This window comes from Chelon labrosus (genome assembly GCF_963514085.1).
Source record: "Chelon labrosus genome assembly, chromosome: 16".
Lineage (NCBI taxonomy): Eukaryota > Metazoa > Chordata > Actinopteri > Mugiliformes > Mugilidae > Chelon > Chelon labrosus.
In genome coordinates this window covers 5,533,183-5,555,327 of record NC_140349.1, presented here as the reverse complement: position 1 = coordinate 5,555,327, position 22,145 = coordinate 5,533,183, and the positions used below count along the sequence as shown (strand labels likewise).

Sequence of the window (22,145 nt, the reverse complement as noted above, 5' to 3'; positions counted from 1 at the left end):
AACCTACTACTACTATTGTACAGATTATGACTATAATATTTTATAATAATACAATTTAACTCCTATTGGTTTGCAATTGTCCTATAGGAAAATCAATATAAATATGAATTACTCGACAAAATATATATTTTTTTAACAAGCAACAAGCTACTACTATTGTACATATTATGACTATTATATTTTTTAATAATACAATTTTACTAATGTGTCTATTTGTATAGAAAAATATATATACATTATATTGAACGCTCCTATTATGTCTGTAACTTTCATTCTTTCATAAAATAAAAAACAGTTTCATATAAATAAAAATCATATGTAATACTGCACAATATATATATATATATATATATATATATTAAATGGGAAAAGTTTGCCATTATATTTGTTTCCATCCAGCTTTACAACAACTCACCTTTCTGTAACTCCATCATATTAATGTTAATGCACATTATTGCATTAATCCTGTATGTATATAATACATATTTACTTCTGTCTCTATTTCTTGCACATTTACATATGACTTGTGGTTCTCAAAAGTGTTTTTTTTTTGTGCAACTGAGCTGCTGTGACCAAGCAGTTTCCCTTGTGGATCAATATAGTCCATATCAAACCAGGAAAAAAGCAAAAAATGCAAACAGATTCACTTTATTGACCCAGAGGGAAACTCACATCGAACAAATCAAGATATAAATCATTAGGTCATAACAGCAGCTGTAGAGAGAAATAAACCCGACAGGAAACAGGAAACATGGGTCGTAATATCTACACTATATTACCAAAAGTATTCGCTCACCCATTCAAATGATCAGAATCAGGTGTTCTAATCACTTGGCCTGGCCCCAGGTGTATAAATTCAAGCACTCAGGCATGCAGACTGTGAAACAAGACATTTGTGAAAGAATGGGCCGCTCTCAGGAGCTCAGTGAATTCCAGCGTGGAACTGTCATAGGATGCCACTTGTGCAACAAATCCAGTCGTGAAATTTCCTCGCTCCTAAATATTCCACAGTCAACTGTCAGCTCTATTATAACAAAATGGAAGCGTTTGGGAAAAACAGCAACTCAGCCACGAAGTGGTAGGCCACGTAAAGTGACGGAGAGGGGTCAGCGGATGCTGAAGCGCATAGTGCAAAGAGGTCGCCGACTTTCTGCACAGTCAATTGCTACAGAGCTACAAACTTCATGTGACCTTCAGATTAGCCCAAGTACAGTACGCAGAGAGCTTCATGGAATGGGTTTCCATGGCCGAGCAGCTGCAGCCAAGCCACACATCACCAAGTGCAATGCAAGGCGTCGGATGCAATGGTGTAAAGCACGCCGCCACTGGCCTCTAGAGCAGTGGAGACGCGTTCTCTGGAGTGATGAATCACGCTTTTCCATCTGGCAATCTGATGGACGAGTCTGGGTTTGGAGGTTGCCAGGAGAACGGTACATTTCAGATTGCATTGTGCCAACTGTGAAATTTGGTGGAGGAGGAATTATGGTATGGGGTTGTTTTTCAGGAGCTGGGCTTGGCCCCTTAGTTCCAGTGAAAGGAACATTGAATGCTTCAGGATACCAAAACATTTTGGACAATTCCATGCTCCCAACCTTGTGGGAACAGTTTGGAGCGGGCCCCTTCCTCTTCCAACATGACTGTGCACCAGTGCACAAAGCAAGGTCCATAAAGACGTGGATGACAGAGTCTGGTGTGGATGAACTTGACTGGCCTGCACAGAGTCCTGACCTGAACCCGATAGAACACCTTTGGGATGAATTAGAGCGGAGACTGAGAGCCAGGCCTTCTCGACCAACATCAGTGTGTGACCTCACCAATGCGCTTTTGGAAGAATGGTCAAAAATTCCTATAAACACTCTCCTCAACCTTGTGGACAGTCTTCCCAGAAGAGTTGAAGCTGTAATATCTGCAAAAGGTGGACCGACATCATATTGAATTCTATGAGTTAGGAATGGGATGGCACTTCAGTTCATAGAATGAGTAAAGGCAGGTGAGCGAATACTTTTGGTAATATAGTGTATGTAATGTCTTTATTATTCCAGCCTGTCAGACCAGAGAGTTCAGATACAACAAGACACTGGCAGGGATTATAAATTTATTTGCAGCCACCATTAAAGTTATACAAAACATGACGTTACGACTGAGAGTTAGATTAAAAGCTTTTAGTAAAATGGAGATTAAATGTGTCGACCAGAGAATTATTATTTTATCAAAGGAAAGAAAAAAATACTAAAAAAAAAAAATCTAATATGCACATGTACACACCCATGTTATTTACATATAAATGTGATATTTTTTTAAAAGCCCGAATTAAAGGTTAGTGACGAGTCACCTGAGAATATAACAGTTTTTGGTTCTTACAGATCGGCAGAAGGGTCTGGACTAAATGGTGTAAAGTTTCACCTGAAGGTTTAAGAAACGGATACACTACCATCATGAAAATAATGGTAAGAATTAAAAAAACACAACGAACAAAACACATTTCTTCTACTTCCTGTTGGCGCTTGCAGTCCCAATCACGCAGTCATTCACCTGGTAAAGAAAGAAACACAAAAATGTAAATAAAATGTTAATAAATAAATAAAATCTGTCCTGGACAAGTTTCCTGGATAGTTTCACATTATGTTACAGATGCTACGAACCTTGCTGGCAAACCTCAAGGAGTTGAGGGTTTCCCCAAAGCTGTCTGACTCTGGGGCGACGTTCACAAACATCAGGCTGGAGAGACAAAAGACAAATCAGAAACACAAACAAATCAGCTCCAAAGTATGCGTCACTTCTCAAATAAATGAGTCTCAACTTGTCCAACTTAATAATCAGCTCTAATATAAAGAAGAGCTCACGTTTTGCTGTTTCCACCCAAGCAGCCCTGCAGAAGGTAGGTCAGCTTGGAGTTCCTGTACGGCACGTAGCTCTCCTGGAAGGCAGAGTGGGCGTACGTCAGAGCATGAATAACATACAGCTTCACAGTTTTCTTGTCTGGGTCTCCGTCTTACAGACCTTGTTGGCCAGCGCGGCGATGACAATGCCCAAGTTGGACAGGGAGCCGTTGATGGCCGTCATCTCTTTGAAGCGCTCGCCCTGAGACTGGCTCTTCACCATGCGCTCACTTCCTGCCAGGTCCACCAGGCACAGAGTGGCTAAGAAAACATTAATGTTGAGAATAAGAACCGTTTATTTTTTCCCCCATTGCTCACAGAACTGAAACCTGATATCGTCATAATCAGTAGGATTATAATCACATTTGCATTTGATATCTCTGCCAGCATTAACTCCATGGATGTCAAGCTGGAAGACTGAATGGGAGCGTGATGAGCGGTCATTCTGGGCTGTCTGGGCTGTGGAGCGATTCTGATTAGCCAAAGCAATCAGTCCCAGAACCTGGTAGGAGGAGGGAAAGTAATAAATGTTAATGAAAGTCCTAATTTTTTGCCCTTGATCACCAGTTTTAAGGTAAAAAGTTTCGCTGCCGAACAGTCCCGTGAGACGCTGTACCTGATCCTCGTTGGAGACGTTCTCGTAGGTGAGGTTGGTGATCGTCACCTCATTGTTGCTCGATTTACGGATCTCGTGCTCGGGCCTCTTGCTGGCCTTGCCGGTGTACAGGAGGTCTCGCAGAGTCTCGTTGTAAATTTCAACAAAACTTGCAGTGAAGGTGAACTGAGACAAAACATAGAATGATTATAACGCACAGAATATCTCTTCCACGGATAAAAAGAACCACATATGGGAGACATACGTTTGTGTGAAAGGCAGTAGTTCAGCTTTAGTAGCTCAACTATACCATCAGTAAAGTGCATGACAATAAAACAAACTAACCTCCCATCCTTGTGCTTCCAGTTTCTCTGCTGCTTTGAAGATCTGCTGCACGGCCCGGGGGATGACGCCCCTGGCATCGTCAAACGTATCTCCCTCCATAGTGTATGTCTTGCCGCTTCCTGTCTGGCCATAGGCAAAGCAGCAGACGTTGTAGCCGTCCAGTGCCGACTGCACCAGCAGAGAGATCTCTTCAAAGACCTGAAGACAAAGAGACAGAACCATCACGACCTCCTCCTCTCAGCAGCAGACAATCACAAAATGAACAAACAACACAGAGATGGTTTTTATTCAGGATGATTATTCAAAATAATTAAACTGTGATGCACGCTGTATAATTCACCTCTTGCTGTGAAGCCTGAGGACCAAACACACGATCAAAACTGAAATTGTAATTCTTCTGGGTGTCCGCAGTTTTGCCCGTGTGAGACTGAAAGACACAGAATTCAATGTTTAAGTTGGTGATAAGTGCACAGCAGTTTCCTTAGCAACTAAACTGCGTCTGTGCTAACAGGGCTCTCACCTCTTCTGTTTTGGCCAGCGTAATTGTTTTGTCGTCAGCTGAGGGGAGCTGAATGTGTCCGCTGAGGCCTCCGCTAGGCAGTGGGCGAACTCTGCAGAAGACCCTGATGTTGCCCTGCGTGAGAACAGTCACAGACTAATTAGTCTCATTAGCTGAAGCAAAGTCAGAGACAGAAGCAACACTTCCATCCCCTAGAGTTAGCACAGAAATAGAAAAACAGCAGCTTGTTAACCCAGCCTGTAGATCAGCTGAGGGGCCTTGGAGGGAGCCATCACTGAGCTGTGTCGATCAGTCACAATAAACGCTAACTTGCCTTGAGCTCCTGGATGGTGTTGTGGAGCCGTCTGCGCTCCATCTCACCAGCGTGAAGCTCGTCCTTCTGCTGGGCCACAGTGTCTTTGAGAGAGCGGACCTCTTCCTCTGCGTCTCTGAGGCTTGTCTGCAGACGAGCCAGCGTTGCCTCTTGCACGGACAGCTTCATCTGGAGAGAAAACAAGGACCAAAGAACCCCACCGTTAAAAGTTCTGTCTTCAGGAAACACACAGGCATCTTCTTTGTTGTCAAAACCCCGGTAATTGAATAAATCTCTATCAACAAGAAACAAAAACAAGTACCAGCTGGTGTTTTTACCTTCAGAGTCTGAAGCTCAGTCTCCTGGCTGTCTCTCAGAGTCTCCATGACCTTGTACTTGCCCTCTAAATTGGAGAGCTCCTTCTGAAGAAAGTTCTTATCAGTGGAGACTTTCTCCAACTCGTCCCGAACTTCTGACAATGTCTTCAGCTCCTCCTCATACTCACTAGAGATCATAGAAACACACTGAATGAACTCCAGACATGTGGGTAATATATAAAACGACAGCACGGTTCAGTATTTAACTGATTCTCAAAAAGAAGTTTTCTCTGAACCTCAGCTGGCTCCTCTGTCTCTCCAGTTGCTTTTCCATATCCACCACTTTAACTTGGGTCTGGGCCACCGAGCCTTTCAGGAGCTCATTTTCTTGGTTAGCGGATTTGAACTTGGTCTGGTAGTTACGGACCTTGTCCTCCATGTCGCTGACCTTGCCCTTCAGGTCCCACGCATGCCGTCTGGGCGCCCCACCTGGAAACAAGACCGTCAGCCTCTTCTCCACTTTCATTTCAGGCCATTACAATAACTAATCTATATAGGTCTGTTTCAAGGGAGATGTCTTGACACGTGTTTTAACACAAAAGCACTGATAAATAATGAAATGAATGATAGCTGAATTACAAGTCAAGCCAAACAGTTTCTAAAAATGTAAAAAACTGACCGATTCAATATAAAATTAATGAGATCTACAATCACTGAGCTTTACAGGCTTGTTCACAACCTTTCTTGTGAGCCTGGTATCTAAGAAGAACCACGCAGAATAGACTTCTCACCCGTCTTTGTGGCCGTAGATCCAACAGGTTGCTTGACGTTGCCTCCTCTTACTGTAGTAGAAGCTATAGATTGCTTCAAGACACCTGATGAAACAAGAAATAAGATGAAGAAAACAAAAATATAAATCTTAAACGCTCACGTCACATCTAGATCCAACCCTTCACCCAGCAGGAAGTTCATCTTACCTCTGGAAGGACCAACAGCCACCGTGGCAGCTCCTGCACCTCTGACTGATCTAGCTGTATGAGGGACAGAGGTCAAAAAGAGGGGTTTGTGTTTTGTTAAACAATGAAAGATAACAGAATAGAGGAACAATACAACGGCTTGGGGAAAAAAGGTGTCTGCATGACAAGTTCTGTCAAGTTTATAGCTTAGGAGATAAACGCAGATTCTAAATCTCCAGTTTGAACTTACAAAGAGGTGCCCTGGTTGATGCAACAGGCCGCTTGCCACAGATGATGGTAGCCGCCGCCTGCGGTTTGTGGGGCTCTGGGTCCTTACGCATCCGTTTCTGCAAACACAAAAACACCAGCATGAGGCAAAATCAGTGATTTAGCTTTTCAGGTGATTGCTTTTTCAACTTGACATTCATGATGGGACACAGGACACAGACCACATCTATTATATGGGCTCTATGGATTAGTACCATTATTGGCTTTTGAATTATTAGAGGAAGATCCCACAGTGTGAATGTCTGACAACAGAACACAACCAAATACTATACTTTAACCTTTTAAACACAGTCACAATGAACATGTTTATGGATATTGTCTCACAACTGTGTAGTAAATTAAAAAAAGACATCAGCTTTGTGCCGTTGAAGCTTGTTTCTATATTAACTGGAAAAGTATCTGGCCAACTGTAATTTATGAGCTGGATAACTGTGTAGTTAACAGTGCTACTTATATAGTAACTTGAGCAGCAGAACAAACCAACAAAGTCGATGAAATGTGAGGTTTAGAACACAAACCTGAGCAGGTGCATGGTCTTGGGTGTTCTCCGAGCTGCTGCTTGTGAGAACCCTTTTGCTTGACATAACTGGCAAGCGGGACATACTCTGTCGAGGATAAAGGGGTAAAAAAAACATAAACATAAGAAATATAAACATCTCGAATCTAAACACAGATCACAGATCCCAATCTGTGTGGTTGAACACTACTGAAAACAAATGCATGACAGTATAACAGTGATGGCCTCCTTCATAACTGTTATAATCTTCAGTTTATGTTGAAACAGCATCAGAAAGGTGGTAATTCACCTGGATGATCAGTATGGAGGATGTAGTTAAAGTTTTATTTAGCTTAGCTTAGACTAAAATGAGATTTGTCAAAACAGGAACATGAGTCAGTACAACACAAAACAATCCAGGATTACTACAAACAACAGTAAACACACAGTTGAATCAACAGCTCTCTGTCTCTTATTTTAAACCAATGCTGAATATCATAGCCTTCTTATGCTAGAATGCATTAGTTTTCAATAATGTACTTAATGAACTGGCAGGCCAGTGTATATTATAAACGACTTTGATTTCCCCTTTCATCTTAAACACACGGACTACGTCTCCTAGTGTTTCACCCAAGGAAGTGCATTTCGGTTGGAAACATCTTCAGCCATACCTACCTAACCTGACCTGACCTGACTGACCGGAACAAATTAAAACCACAAACAGTGACAAGAAGCTGGAATGTGTCTCGACTATGTTAAGCTAGTTTAGCTCGTCATCGTTTGAATGTTGATAATGATCAGGTCAGCTAAGTGCTAAATCATTTATTAACAGCTAACAGGATGCGTTACAAGAGTTGTATTCCGACTTTTGAAACACAAACCTAATATATTCTTAGCATCTACCGACTTAACTCATAAATGAATGTGTTATATTTGGATTAGCTTCGACTTGAGTCTCGTTAGCTACACGAACACTAATGTTAACGACCGTTAGCTTAAGAATAAAGGTAAACTGTAATTCTACGCATCGAGCAGAACGGTAACCCGTTTATATTCTAAGATGAAAAAAATATATATAAGCTTTAAATTTATGAAAACAATTACCTTCTAACAAGACAAGTATAATGGTGCGTCTCTCCGATCCACCGTCTCCGACCGTTTGAATTTGAAATCGAACTGTTTTGGTGGGCGCTTCGGACGGACCGCCGTGATTGGCTGAGCCAGTGTCAGCCCCGCCTCTACATGTATGGTTGCTTGTTTTGTCTTACTGAGTGTACCGCTTGGGCGGCATATACAATGTTTACACTGTTGTCTCCGCCCTAAATGCAATAGGTGAGGAAACATATCATTATAGTTTTACGGTGTACGGAAGTTACGCGATTAATTTAAAAACATTATTTTTCGGTTATATATTTTTTCTCATAATCTTACTAAGCATGTTTTTAAAATATATCTTATTTGAAATAATATATTTTGCTAAATATTTGGCCTTTTAAAAAAAACTCTAGCTATTTATTTACTTCTTAACCGCAATAAAATATAACCTAGAACAGGTCTGTCCCATAGACAGTATAAAGATTTTTATTTTTAAGATATTTATAGATATCGAATGAGTTCATTTGCTTTATAAACCACATTATTTCAAAATTAATAACAAATTCAATAGTTGTTAAACGGGATAGGCTGGTCAGCAGTGACACAAGCCATCTTTTTGCACATTCAAACTTCCACATTATGATCTAAAACACTGTGATTTTCCTTTTCTATCTTTTTTTGTTGTTGCTAAAATGTTTCACACCACAAGACCCAATGTTTCTGCTGAGATACACGTACCGTATTATTTCTCCCCTGCTTTTAATGCTTGTCCAAACAGTAACACTCACTGGTGGATTTATTGCTGACACTCCCTTGTCAATATTTGCATCTTTTATATGCATTGTTAAATGCTTTGCAAACAGTTTGATTAACGCGGAAGAAACATATTCCACTTGACCCAGCGACTGCTGAAATTCCCAATCCCATGAGACGACCGCATTTTGCAGCAACCACACAAAATCCATCAGCTATAAATCAAATCTTGTTCATTTGTTTAGTTATGAAAGAGCACACTGTGCAAAAAAAAAAAACCTAATCATCTTGTGTGTCAGTTTTAAATAAAAACAAGTCAAACCATTTTTCATCATAAACAGATTTTGAACTTTATTCTCCTTAAGGGAAGAAACAGTCTGTTCAGATGAGCAAGAGGTGTAACTGTGCATACAGTATGCAAGAGTGTAGCATAAGAGGGCAGTTAATAACCGTATTATCAGGAGCATTGGTAATAACATTAACAACAATATTGAGAATGAGTTATTTTCCATAAAAAAGACACAATGAAATAGAGGGAGGAGTATACATGGAGACAGTCGACGCAAGCCGACTGATCATTTTGATTGGGCGAGATGGCCTGCGCGGTGTCCCAGGTCACCATTGTCACAGCTTGATCAAGAATTCTCAGATCATTTGAATAAGTGTGGGGAAATAATGTTAAAAATAATTGGGCTTTTGCACCACAGCACCGTAAAAGTCCCAACTATTTAAAAGCAGCCGAGTTAAAGCTGAATAGTTTCGTTAAAAGGCCAAATAAAAGTCCCAGATTAGTACAAATGGTGGTTGTGGTGAAGGACATATTATGTTGTCAAACAAAATAATTTTAACATTTATTTTAAACCCCAGAAGCCATCATTTATTTGACTCAGACCATCCACACTAGAGGTGACTTGGGACACGGCCAATGATTTGGTACTTGTTAATCTGACTTCCTTTAGTTTTCATATATGCTTTACACAGGACATACTTCCCTTTTACAGACGAACAAGTCTCTTCTATCTATTATATGTACAGCATACTGCAATACCATAATGCCTCGGATTGATAATAATGTGGATAACATTTGCAACACAGTAATAATGAAAGTAGTAATAATATGTATGAAAAGTTCTTTAAAAAAAGATTGATAACAGTACCTGTCAGTCATTTTTTATCACACAATCATTATTTTCCCCAACAACCACCCTGACCAGATGGGCTGTCTTTACTCCGTGCAGGATAGTAAACTGTTTTTCTTTGATAGTAACAAAAAAAATTGGGACAAGACGCCCCGTTAGGGCTTCTCTCTCTGTTCCCATCACATTCATGCACTCACTTTGCTTTCTCTCGGTTTGTTCACACGTTCCTCTGTTGGTAGAAAAATACATACATGATATATATAAAAAAAAAAAAGACAAACGATGACGAACATAGGCGTGAAGTACGAGCTTCATCAAGTGCTTTCTTTATGACCCCTCCCACCCCTCAAACCCTTTTTTTTCCTCTCTCTCTCTCGTGTTTTCCAAGTCGCTCTGCTGCAGATTCCTCACATTTAGTGCATTCTTGAACCACTCCGTCTCTTTTGTTCAACATTTTGGGTTCTCACAAAGAGACGGTTCCTCGACTCGTTGCTCCTCTGAGGGGAGGTCGGTGTAAATAAGGACATCATGATCGGTGAAATGAACACGTTGAGATTCAGCTGCAGGCTTTAGCCAGGTACCCCGACACACCACATCATTTCGTCCTGCTGCTCGTCTTCCTTTGTGACCTTTTCTCAGGCTCCAATTCAGTCTGGTTGATCTGTCCACGGCACCCCGACGATGCCGTTTAAATGCCACTGAAACACATTTAGTTAGTCCTTCCTCAGTTTTCCGATCAAGATCACTGCACATTGAGCTGCAATTAAGAATCTCTACAATCTTTCATCATTGACTCCTTGTCTTCGTTCTCCCCCTTGTTTTGGCTTGAACTTAATAAAAAAAAGGTTCAGATTAATGTGATCTGAATGTTTTTTCTCTTTTCTTCAAAAGTTACACTAGTCTGTGGACCGTACATGTGCAGAGAATAGTGTAATATTTAATTTACAGATACTTTACATCTTCATTCTCAGCTGACCCTCAGAGGAGTGCTGGTTTAGGAGCAGTGTATTAATGGTCCCATATTATTAAGAGTAAGATTAGCATGCCTGACTGGGTGCTAAATAAACTCAGTTAAAGTTATTGTGATGTTACGCTAGCAAGCTAACAGACAAATAAATGCTGTGAAAACACAGCACAAAACCAACAAACTACCAATAAAGCTGTTGTTATCGAAATGTTTCTGTTTCTGTTGTCAGACAATGGAAAGATTATGAAACAGTGACTGCAGTAATTCCTGTTTTTTGTAACTGCTACTTGGTTTGGTTTGACAAAAATCACCACGCCTGTCCGTTAAAGACAACGGCTGTGCTGTGATTTACATGTAAAATGATCAATGAGAGAGAAAGTTAGAAGCAACATAATGTTGTTCTTAAATCTTCTCACACATGCTCATTTACATCTTTGTCAAACCTAATGTTTTGCTCATCAATGCCGCTCACTGAACAGAGTAGACACAGAAGGTGGCAGAGGCACAGACATAAAACAAAAAGGGCTATAATATGGGACCTTTTGTGAGATTCACATTTGGATTTAATGATGAGATAAAAACCAAACCTGATCTCTGTTTAGATTTTGGACGTTTTGTCATTAAGTGGAGAAATGTGGGCCCAGGAGGAAGAATGAACGACTTACATCAGTGTCCTAGACCAGCATTTCCACTGAGAGGTACACGGCAAGGAATGGAGACGGACGTTGTAAAGTATCTGTGTTCTAACAAGTAATTTAATGTTGTACTCAGCATTAAAGCTTCTTAACCGACTGAACTGAGGTTGTCTTCTGTCTTTGATTGTATGGCATTAACTCATCAACTCATTGAATCTAAACCGATTCCACTCTTGTCCATAAAACTGTCAATGCCAATAGAAATGTTCATCATATTAGACTTTTTCTCTTAAGACGACAGAAATGCTGAGTACAGTTACATTACTTGTTCATGTGGACCTTTTTTTTTTTTTCACTGCAGACACACTTAATAACCCCTCAAGCAGAACGGGAAGACGCAGCCTATGAGTTCATGTGCTCCACCTGTATGGCTGACGTGGAGACGGTGAGGCAGAGGTCTTTGTGGGTCACTGGCAGGTCCGCCACAGTGACCGGTTTGTACTGGATCTCGTTGGCTGCCACTGTCTTGTACTGGTGCAGGTCAAACGGACAAGGAACCACAACTTCTGTGGGTTGCTGGGTTGGCTGGTAGCTGCCTGGGGGTCCGGGGTTAGGGTTCTGGTTGGGGTTGTTAGGGTTAGTCTGGCTCTGGAGCTGGTTTCCTCTGCCCGCACCTCCTCTCCCTCGACCACGGCCTCGGCCCCTGCCCGGTGTGAGGCCCTGGGCCTGTTGAGCAGCGACTGTTGCTGCCACTGTTAACGGGTCGGGGTTGTGCTTCCTCATGTGTTTCATTAGATATGTCTCCTAAAGATGGAGAGAGAGAAGTAACACACGTGATGCTAACAGAGGTAAAACAGAAGGACCGGATCTGATTACGGTCTGTGGAATAAAACTGTCAGGGTTTACTTTCATGCAGATAAGTATTCCAATAGTTTCCCTTGCGTCACATTTTTTTTTTTTTTTTTTTTTTAAATAATTCATTTTCCTTACTAGTACTTGAAACATACTCCTTATATAAATGTGTTAAATATATCTCATCATCATTTTATGTGATTCATTTCTGAATCTATGAACCTACCGTATTTTCCGCACTATAGGGCGCACTGGATTATAAGGCGCTCTGTCAATGAATGGTCATATATAAGGCGCACCGGACTATAAGGCGCATTAAGAGAGCCGAAGTCCCGCCCCCTCTACTTCCGGGTTATGGGACCTATCTTTTGAAAAAATATGAACGGCAGTCTATGGCGAAAGATAAATTATTTTCTGGTCCCGATCGACTTGTGCCTTGGATTATACATATGTTGTTTTTCAGAATAAAAAATGATTTTACATGTCAAGAATGTCACAGTTTGTCGCCAGATAGTTAAGGAAAACGCTATGGAAAATACGTAATTAAACGAACTACAAGTCCCGCATGCTGGCGCGTACAGAACCGACCAAAACTCCCTTCGTGTAACTACAGCTCTCGACATGACCCGATTTATAATGATTGTCACCTCGTTTAATGCTTCTGCCTTCGTCCTGCATTGCTGAGCATTGCTCCGTGATTCTCCTGACTACGGTAGCCGTAATGCTGCAAGCGGTGCGGCTTTGAGCGCCGTGAGCGCCGTGTACGACACAAAATCGCTTCGAGGTCAGTAAGCACAACCAGAATGAATCCATATATAAGGCACTCCGGATTATAAGGCGCACTGTCGTTTTTTGAGAAAATTAAAGGCTTTTAAGTGCGCCTTATAGTGCGGAAAATACGGTATTTGTGTTGGAAAATCACATCAGGGTATGACTGACTAAAGTTACCGTGACAAATAGGATGAACTCCAAAAGCATAATGCATTTGAGATTAAGGAAATGACATTTATTGATGAGTTATGACCTCAAAGAGTGTAAGATGTAGAGCGGAGCAACTCTCTCCTTATGTATCTAAGCCCGTTTTGTAAATATAAGTGTTCACCGTCTGATGCGTGAGAGCCTACCGAGGTATAGGACCGGTTACAGAGGCCGCAGGAGAACAGCTTGGCATGTTTGACGGTGTGTGTAGACAGGTGCACCTCCAGGCTGGCAGCGTCTGTGTAACCACGGTTGCAGTTGTGGCACTTGTACGGCTTATCTTTGTTGTGCTGCCGACGGTGAGACTGTGGGAATAAAGATATTCAGCATAGTTGATAAAAAATACTTGATTACACTTGATAGACACTGGGGCGTGTCTTCAGGAAGTAGCAAGGGACAAACATTTGAAGGGATTTACCTGTAGGTTGGATAACTGAGTGAACGCTTTGTCACAACCAGGATGGCTACACTTGTATGGTCGGTCACCTGTGTGAATCCTGAAAAATCACAGTTAGGTACAACTAATTACACTTCACTAATTAAAGACCTTCCACTTCTCTCATTTCCACAAGAAGCAATTTGCTTTTGCACATGGTTTAATGAGCTTTAATGACCTTATTTGTAAACTATTGAACACAGAAAATGTGTCAGCAAAAGGTACATACAAAGGTAGGTAGTTACCATAAGCCAGAGCTTGGCTGTAGCTAAACCTGGTGTCAAGGTGAAGCTCAAAGATAGTTTAAAGCCTGTCTGTATATGAAGTCTCAGCTTTGCCCTTCTGATTTAAAAGACTAAAATGTATTAAACTTGAAAGACAGTAATAACACACAAAAACCCAGAGACATAATTCTCCACACACCTGCTCCCATGCATGCACACATGAAAACAAACTTGGTTATTCAAAACCCGCCAGCCCAGCCCAGCCCAGCCCAGCCCCAGCCCAGCCCCAGCCCAGTACCGTGTGTGCTGCTGTAGGTGACTGAGCTGCCTGAATGTTTTCTGGCAGTAGGAGCAGGTGTAGGGCTTGGCCCCGGTGTGGATGCGGATGTGCTGGGACAGGTAGCTGGAGTTGGCAAACGACTTGGAGCAGTGGGGACACTTGTGGGGCTTGGCCTCAGTGTGGTTTCTAACACGGGAAACCGGGATTGGAGGGTTGAGGGGGGTGGAGAAAGAGAAACAGAGAAAGAGAAACAGCGAGAGATTTTTAAGCTATAGCATGACCAAACCTCACGATGAACCGAAGACCAAATCATGCGCTGAAGTTAAAAAGGATCTGGGATCAATGGTGCTGATCACAGATCAGTAAGTTCGACAGTGTGCTCTTTGTGCTGTGTCTGAGTTGTGAAAACACAGAACAAAACATACAGCAAGCACAGTCACGCGTTTCTCTTTCTCTCTCTCTTTCTCTCTCTCTCTCTCTCCATTTTGGTGTGAACCTGCTTTAAGTGGAGTGTGTCTATGAACATCTGCTGCAGTCAAACTCAGATGTAAAATTTAAGACGAGTGAAAGGCCAGTGAAGCTCATCTACCTGTTTAAAATTAATGGCCTGTAACCAGCAGAGAAGAACTCAGGGCATGGCAATAATGGAAATGAAAGTATGATGAAGGAGGTGAAAGACAAGGTCGAACATGAAAATAAAACATTAACAGAAGTGTGAAAGAGTGAAAGCATGCAATGGGGGGGGGGGGGGGGGGTGCTTTCATCACTTGTGTTGTCAGACATAGTGAAAAGTGGAAATGGAGACTAACACAGGCAGAAAGGCTAAGTGCAAAGACAATAAGGAGAGGGTGATATTTAAGGAATAAATTATTATAAAACAGTTAGTATGCATATAATTAAGAGACTGGCTTTCCAGCTTTGTAAATATAATCAGTGCATCCATGTGATCATAGCCAAAACTCTATTTTCACAGCGTTTTTGTTTGACATGAAATAGAACTGAAAGGGGGTTTTATCATTACAAGTGGCTCGGTTTAATTAACATAACAAATAAACCTTCTCTGCAGAACAATGCTGCATGCATCCACCACTTTCATGACTTTGGAGAAGCTTTAATCACATAAAAGTGTCTTCCATTCCTACTGATTAGCCAGTTAACAAGATAATCTTCACAAAGGAAGACATGAGCTTAAATAAAAAGCTTAGAATTATTCATTTGAGTTTGGCACAAGTGTTGCACCTTCAAACGTGACGCTTTGACTGTGAGAAAAGAGCTTTACACTGTCAACACTCTCCCAGAGGACCCAGGCAGATTCCCAGCTCAACATCCCTTCCTCCCTTTATCCACCAACACACAGAGGCCCACACACACACACACACACACACACACACGCGCTTTAAGGGCAGAAATCACAGCGCACAAGCAAGCCAACACGCACTCAAAGACTCACAAACCAGTCAGCCCAGTACCGTGTGTGCTGCTGTAGGTGACTGAGCTGCCTGAATGTTTTCTGGCAGTAGGTGCAGGTGTAGGGCTTGGCCCCGCTGTGAATGCGGATGTGCTGGGAAAGGTAGCTGGAGTTGGCAAACGACTTGGAGCAGTGGGGGCACTTGTGGGGCTTGGCCTCGGTGTGGGACTTGGCGTGGATCTGCATGTCTGACTTGCTGAAGAACGTCACGGCACACATCCGACACCTTGGCAGGCGAGGAGTGAGAGAGAGAGAGAGAGGAAAATCTTTTTGGCAAACAAAGCAGTCGATTTGATTGTCGGAACGAAAAATATTGCCAAACATTTTTGCACTACCTGTAAGATTTGGGGCCATCTTTGTTGTTGTGATCATCTTCGTCATTTGATAGGTCATACGGGTCAGACGTGTGGTGCTGTAAAACAATAACAAATTATGTATAAGACATCAGTAACAGTCTAAAAAAGGATAAAAATAAAACATAAAAATAGAAGAGACCATCACCTGTCCACCAGCGGCAAGGTGCGCCAATATTAATGCGTCGCTTCCCGGAGGCAGGACCCCGCCCACTCCAGTCACTCTGCCCATCATCTGTTTGCTCTTCCTGCCTCGCTTTGATGGTGTCGGCATGACAACTGCAGGAGGCCCAGAGATGTTGTCCTTCTTATCTGGGAGCAGAAGAAAAGGAAGAAGGAGAAGGTTGAGTCAAGGCAGACACAGAAGCTGGCACATCTTCTACGCGAGTTGATGCGCAGGTGTGTGCTGCTCTCATCAGCAGCTACACCAAACGTTACATAAGATATATACACACACGTGTCTGTCTGCGTGCATATTTTCAAAACCCAGACGAAACAAATGACATCAAACTAATCTCTTTTAGTTCCAATATATTGTGTGGGTTGCAGTGTTGAATAAAAGCTAACACATGCCCCTGCAAAATACATTTAGAAAAATACAATACTTTTATCATCATCCGGCACAATGAACGCCGAGGTGATGATGACGTACACCTGTGCATTACCTGTGTTTGAGGGGTGCACTGCAGACACTATCATGGTGGTGGCAGAGGGGTGTCCAGCTACGAACGACTGTGTGGAGGCAGAGGGGACCAGCGTGCCTTGAGGTGTGGTGATGACTAACCCGGCTAGGAGAAAAAGAAAAACTGAGATCTGCCTGTCCAGAGCGTGGCATGTTAGGATTTTATTGCAACTAACAACTGGTGCAGTGACAGAAAAACAGAAAGTATTTCCAGCAGTGCCAGCATTTAAAGCCACAGAACTTGATATAATATTTACAAATGATTTGGAAGAATGTCCTTTAACATTTTGTACCTTCAAAGTGCTGCTAATATATAATACACCGGCAAATAAATAAGACAACATGCAGGAAAGGGGACAGAGCTACTCCCTCACCTGCAGTCATGATGCCCGTGGAGGGCACAGGCACGACGGTGACGTTCTGGGAGGTGTGCGACTGGTGCAGGTGTCCCCCGATAGCACTCAACGATGCGCCGCTGCTGTTGCCGCCGCCACTTCCTCCCGCAGAACCCCCGCCTCCTTCCTGTTTGGGAACCACCCGGACCCCAGCTCCTCCATCCACCGATCCAGGGATGGCGAGCACAGCCGTGGGATAATGGGGAGAGGAGGTGGAAGACGCGGCCGAGTGGGGGAAGGAGGGTGCATTGGTCTTGTCTGGACCTAGCTGCTCCTTTGCCTTGTTCAGGAACATGGCGTTCTCGATCTAGAGGGTGGCAAGAGGATGAAGGAAATAGGGAAGGATGGTGTAATAAAGGGGAAGGGGAAGGGTGAGGGTGAAATGTTTCAAGAAGGTGGCAGGTTAAGGATGAGGAGGTGAAACGATGCAAGGTCGGAGGAAGTCAGAACAGAGAAGGAAGGTTAAGGATGAAATGCATTGAGGAGGAGGAAAGGTATGATAATTAACAAGAGAGGGAATGAGACAGGTGTATGAGGAAGGAAAGGAAATATGTAGGAGAGAGAATATAGAAAGGATGAAAGGAAACCATAAGATAGACGTTGAAGAAGCAGACGGGTGGGTAGTGAGTAGTAAGGAATGAGAGGCAAGAAGAAAACGAGACACAGAGGGACGTGGTGGCAGCAAACAAGTGGTTTATATTAACGTGGGGATGTGATGGTGATAAAACAAGAATAACGAAGTGGAGAGTTAAGGGTAGGAGTCAATGATGGGTTCATCGGATGTGGGGAGAAGAAAGAGAACAAACCAATGGGAGAACAGAGAAAACGAAAGCACGGTGAGATGCAAAAAGTAAATGAAAAAAAGAACCAAAGAGGATTGAAGACATGAGAGAAGAGAGGGACAGGAGTGATCAAGTGATCGAGCGAACCCGTCAAGAAAAAAAAAAATCATACTCAAATAACTTCCATGTGATGTTAAGCCAACTTCAACCAGCTAAGCGAACATTGTTTTGGTGGTTATAAACAACATGTTCAGGGTCAGATTACAGTTTTTTTTTTTCATAAGCAGCCTGTGGGTATCGTTTGCCACAGCAAATACCACTACACCATGTGTATTTCAAGACAATTCCAACAATAAGGTTGTCTCTACCTGTCCTTGTACAGTGGGGACGGGAGACCAAAAGTATGATGAGTTGAAATGGGAATCGTCCATTATTTCTGTAATTAAAAAGCAACACACTTAGAAAACACCTGTCCTCCTCCTGCTCTTTTTTTTTTTTTTTTTTTTAACTGTCATGTGAAATGAGACCATGCACGGCTGCATTTCAGTCATCTTAGCCGTTTCCTTTCCACGTATCCTCTCCTCCTGTCCTTTGGCCGACACAATGAACATGTGCAGCAGCAGCGACACTGCAGCTAATGATGATAGTCTTTTAGTCCAGCCCAAAAGTGTGAAATGGGTTTACAAATCTGGCTGTTTGAATCTTATACCGTTATGTGTTTTTGTTTTTTTTCTCTCCAATAATTCAGATCCAAGTTACAGAGAAGAGGATTTGGAAGGAATCAGGCAAAGATGTTCAGTCCCAGAAGGGATGAATATATAAAAAAAAAACTACAGGAGGACAAGAAAAGGCAAGAGTTGAGGAAAAACACTAAAGACAATCAGTCTTTTCCTCTCTTGTGACACAGCCCATGCACGTCTTTAACAGCATCTAACACAGTTTGTATTGCACAATCTTCTGAGCGGGTTGCTTTATCAGCAAGCTGACAGTGTGTCAAAAAATAGCGTCCTTGTTTATGGTGCGTGTTTATTGTAGATAGCGCTCACTGTTTAAAAAAAAGACAACGACCAGTTATCTATGTTATTATCATTTCATTTCATTTGATGATTGCCCACTAACACCAACACCAACACTCTCTCTCTCTTTCTCTTGCACAAATAAGGAAGTATTATAGTTTCATTGTTCTACGCTGGCACACATTCACAATTTATTTTTCCACAAACCTTGCTGTTGTTACAGACCAATAGTAAAACAAGTTTTTGAGGCTTAACTTTCTGAATGCACGTGAAGATTGTGAATGCCATGCCGTCATACTGATCACATACCAAGAAAAGCATGCATGTAATTACATGTTAGTGAAGCTGCACTTGCACTTAAAATTAGATCTGTTAAGCCCTCCTGAAACAACTCTCTTAAAGCATATCTCATGCAAAGCACTTGCAATTCGCAACTCTAGGAATGTGTTGCCTTGCTTTCCATAAAAAAACAAAACCCTCTCCTCTGCAGCTGCACAGACTATAAATAAATCATGCAAAAAGCTTCCAAGGCAAATAAATTAATTTAGCACAGGTTGTAAATATCCCGCAAGTCTGCATTAGATACAAGGGGAAGGTTTACAAGTGCATTACAAAAGTCAACGTTTCACTGCTCTGAGAGCCATTTTTTGACGAGGGGGCACAAGCTGGCTCCAAAAACTGTGGCACTGCTAGCTACGGGCTAACGTTAGCAGTGATTGATGAAATCTTATAAATACAAGAATTAGTCATAAATCTTTTAAATAAAAGGGACTTCCTGCAATGCACCCCAGCATATAAATATGTGTTAATCAGTGCCCGACATGGTGCCAGGAGCGCTGTGGCATGCCCGGGCTATACACAAACATGGCTAACGTTAGCTGGTGAACGCAACAAGACAAGGGGTGCTAGCTAACTTGCCTCCATTAATTTTCTCCCTTTTGTTCGCTGGCTCGCTCTAGCTACAAGGAGGCCTGTATATTCATGTGCTTAACTAGCCTGCTGCTAAGTAAACACAAACATCCCCGCTCCCTACGCCTCCATTCCTCACTCCCTGCTCATCTCGCTGAGAGAAAATAAAAAAAACTGAGAAAAAAAAAAAAGTCTCGAATAAAAAAAAAAAAAAAAAAAAAAAAAAAAACTAAGACAGGGAAAAAAACGTCGACGCCGCTCGCCTCTGTAGGAGACGCAGCTTCATGCAGACTTCCGGCGGTTGGGACGACGGTGCTTTTCAGACACACTGAAAAATAACAGTTAATTAAGAAGCGACTAATAACTCCTGTGTTAATTACCGGTGAACTTGACTCCCCGTCAACCCCCCCGGAGCTTCCTCGGGTCGGGACAGTTGGGAAACTTTGTCCAAATCCGCCCCTCAAACCCCTCAGATGTGCCGTTTTTTTTTTCTTCTTCGGTTTTTTTTTTTTCCTTTTTTTCCCTCCAGCTCCTCTCAGTAGAGTCAAAACGGAAAAGCGTTAAAACAACAGAGTTTCCGGTCATGCTTTTCAAAATAAAAGCAGCAATCTAAGCAGACTGAAGATGACAGTTGACGCAAAATATAAAAACACGTTCACTTCAATGCCTTAGTTTTTGGTTTTTATATTTACTGACTTCTTTTTTTTATCTCAGCTGTTTATATTTTTATTGTTGGTGCTTAACTGGCTGGACCATGGGTCTTAGATTCAAGATTCAAGATTCAATCTATCTATCTAAAATGGTTCACAATATAGTATATTTGTGTAAGCCCTGTGATGGCCTGTCCACTGTGCATCCCGCCTCTCGTCCAATGTCCGGTGGGATATGTAGGCGGTAACAGATAACAGATGCATGGGTGGACTAGATCCTCCTTCATGACTGTTATAATGTTGTTTATGTTGAAACGGAGTCAGAAAGGCGTCGATTCGTCTGGATGATCAATCTGGAGGATGTAGTTTGTGGTGCTGCTAAACTGGATTGAATTATAAAGCGTTCACTAACCCGTGTCTTGCTTTGAAATCCAAACTCCCCTTACTTCCGGTTCTAGTTTGTCTATCACTCGTTAACTTGACGCAGCAGCCAACGTCCATGCAGCGCCTTCCGGTGTATTAATTATCCCGTCAATGTGCAGAGCTGAGCACATCCCAACTTTCAGTGTCAATTTTGGTCTTGAATTGGACACTGTATCTGTCTGATTTTGCATAAAAATTCATTTAAACAGCCACATGTCCCATTTAAAAAGTAGCCACGGCCTCAGATGTCTCCATAATAACAGTTTAGCTCAAGTCCATGATATTAAAAAGAAAAAGACCCACTATTTTTTCTTTCCTGCAGATATTTTTCACAGCCTTAACATCAGAGTAAGAACTATTTGAGGTAAAATGCATTGCTAGTCTAAATTACTGCATAAACAACTACCCCAGCAATCCATTCTTGGGCAAAGCTCTATGTATCTCAAAAGGAGGCCGTCATCAGAAAAAATGTTCAGGAGAAAGTTTATTAGGACCCTGCTACGTCTGTCAGAGCTGCCAAAAGAAAACCTGCACAAATCACATGTGTGTAAACATAAAATAAGACGCGTGCAAAGCGAGGTGCTTATGGCGCGTAATCATTCATCTTCAGAAACAGTGACGACATACACCAAGTGGTTTCCCTTTTGGGATTTTAATGAGACCGTGTACAGGATTGTAGAACATTTTCCTAAAACACAAATTAGTGCACAGACAGAAATTGAAATCCAAAAAAGTGGTACCTTTAAGTTTAGTAGAAGTTCACCGACACAGTACAGCACGAGTTTAAATGACACTGACTGAAAGAAGCGACCACAGCTGTAATACGTTTATAATGAAACACTGGAGCTGCTGTTAATAAGAGTTGTTAGTGGAAGCAAACAGTTCTGCATTGATAGGGTATATAAAATATCAAATATACATATGTATAAATACATCTATATCACTGAGTAGTGCTGCTTCGGTATCATTGCACTTATAACATCACAGAAGATCACATTTTTTTATTTTTATTTCTACAGCTAACACTAGGTATCCTCAGACTTTGGTGAGTCCACATAGACGCTACGCACACCTGCCGTGTCCTGACTGAAAACACGAAACAACGCATTGTAGTTTAAGTGTGACAAGTACTGATGCATGCATAATAACAGCGGTGTCCATCTTCACATTAATACCTCAGAGAGCCGTGGCAGTACATTTAGCTGCACTGGGATCGGCAGTGCAGAGAAGTCACAGAGAAAGCAAAGTGTGGGTTTCTTGAGGGGAAAAGTGAAGATCGTACAAAAACAAATAAATCCTCAGATTATTCCACAAAGACGTTTTCATCGCAGGATTCGTTTGATGTGATAAAATGTGAGATGAAACAAAAAAAAGATGTTTTTAATACCTAGCCCCAGAGAATATAGTGAGGTAGAGGGCG

At 42.0% G+C, this 22,145-nt stretch overlaps 2 protein-coding genes across 6 annotated transcripts; both read right to left on the bottom strand.

Moving 5' to 3' along the window:
* Nucleotides 1-2,036: 2,036 nt before the first annotated feature.
* kifc1 (kinesin family member C1) lies at nt 2,037-7,856 on the bottom strand. The gene is made up of 17 exons (XM_084563429.1): nt 7,793-7,856; nt 6,711-6,797; nt 6,155-6,251; nt 5,926-5,979; nt 5,740-5,823; nt 5,245-5,437; nt 4,970-5,135; nt 4,653-4,820; nt 4,340-4,453; nt 4,160-4,246; nt 3,820-4,017; nt 3,496-3,660; nt 3,243-3,381; nt 3,001-3,140; nt 2,844-2,917; nt 2,643-2,718; nt 2,037-2,532 (listed from the first exon to the last, which is right to left on the bottom strand). The coding sequence occupies exons 2-17, from the start codon at nt 6,792-6,794 to the stop codon at nt 2,488-2,490; spliced, it is 1,884 nt and encodes a 627-aa protein (XP_084419555.1). The 5' UTR covers nt 6,795-6,797; nt 7,793-7,856; the 3' UTR covers nt 2,037-2,487.
* Nucleotides 7,857-8,882: 1,026 nt separating this feature from the next.
* znf384a (zinc finger protein 384 a) lies at nt 8,883-20,162 on the bottom strand. 5 transcript variants are annotated; one of them, XM_084563128.1, is made up of 12 exons: nt 20,033-20,162; nt 18,096-18,163; nt 16,925-17,252; nt 16,534-16,656; nt 16,017-16,180; nt 15,851-15,927; nt 15,517-15,741; nt 14,066-14,233; nt 13,526-13,604; nt 13,254-13,412; nt 11,701-12,081; nt 8,883-10,373 (listed from the first exon to the last, which is right to left on the bottom strand). In XM_084563128.1, exons 2-12 carry the CDS (start codon nt 18,156-18,158, stop codon nt 10,323-10,325), a joined length of 1,818 nt encoding a protein of 605 aa, XP_084419254.1. In that variant the 5' UTR covers nt 18,159-18,163; nt 20,033-20,162; the 3' UTR covers nt 8,883-10,322. The 5 variants fall into 5 exon arrangements, with proteins under 5 accessions (XP_084419254.1, XP_084419255.1, XP_084419257.1 ...); XM_084563129.1 differs by lacking the exon at nt 20,033-20,162 and adding an exon at nt 19,662-19,793; XM_084563131.1 differs by lacking the exon at nt 14,066-14,233.
* Nucleotides 20,163-22,145: the final 1,983 nt, after the last annotated feature.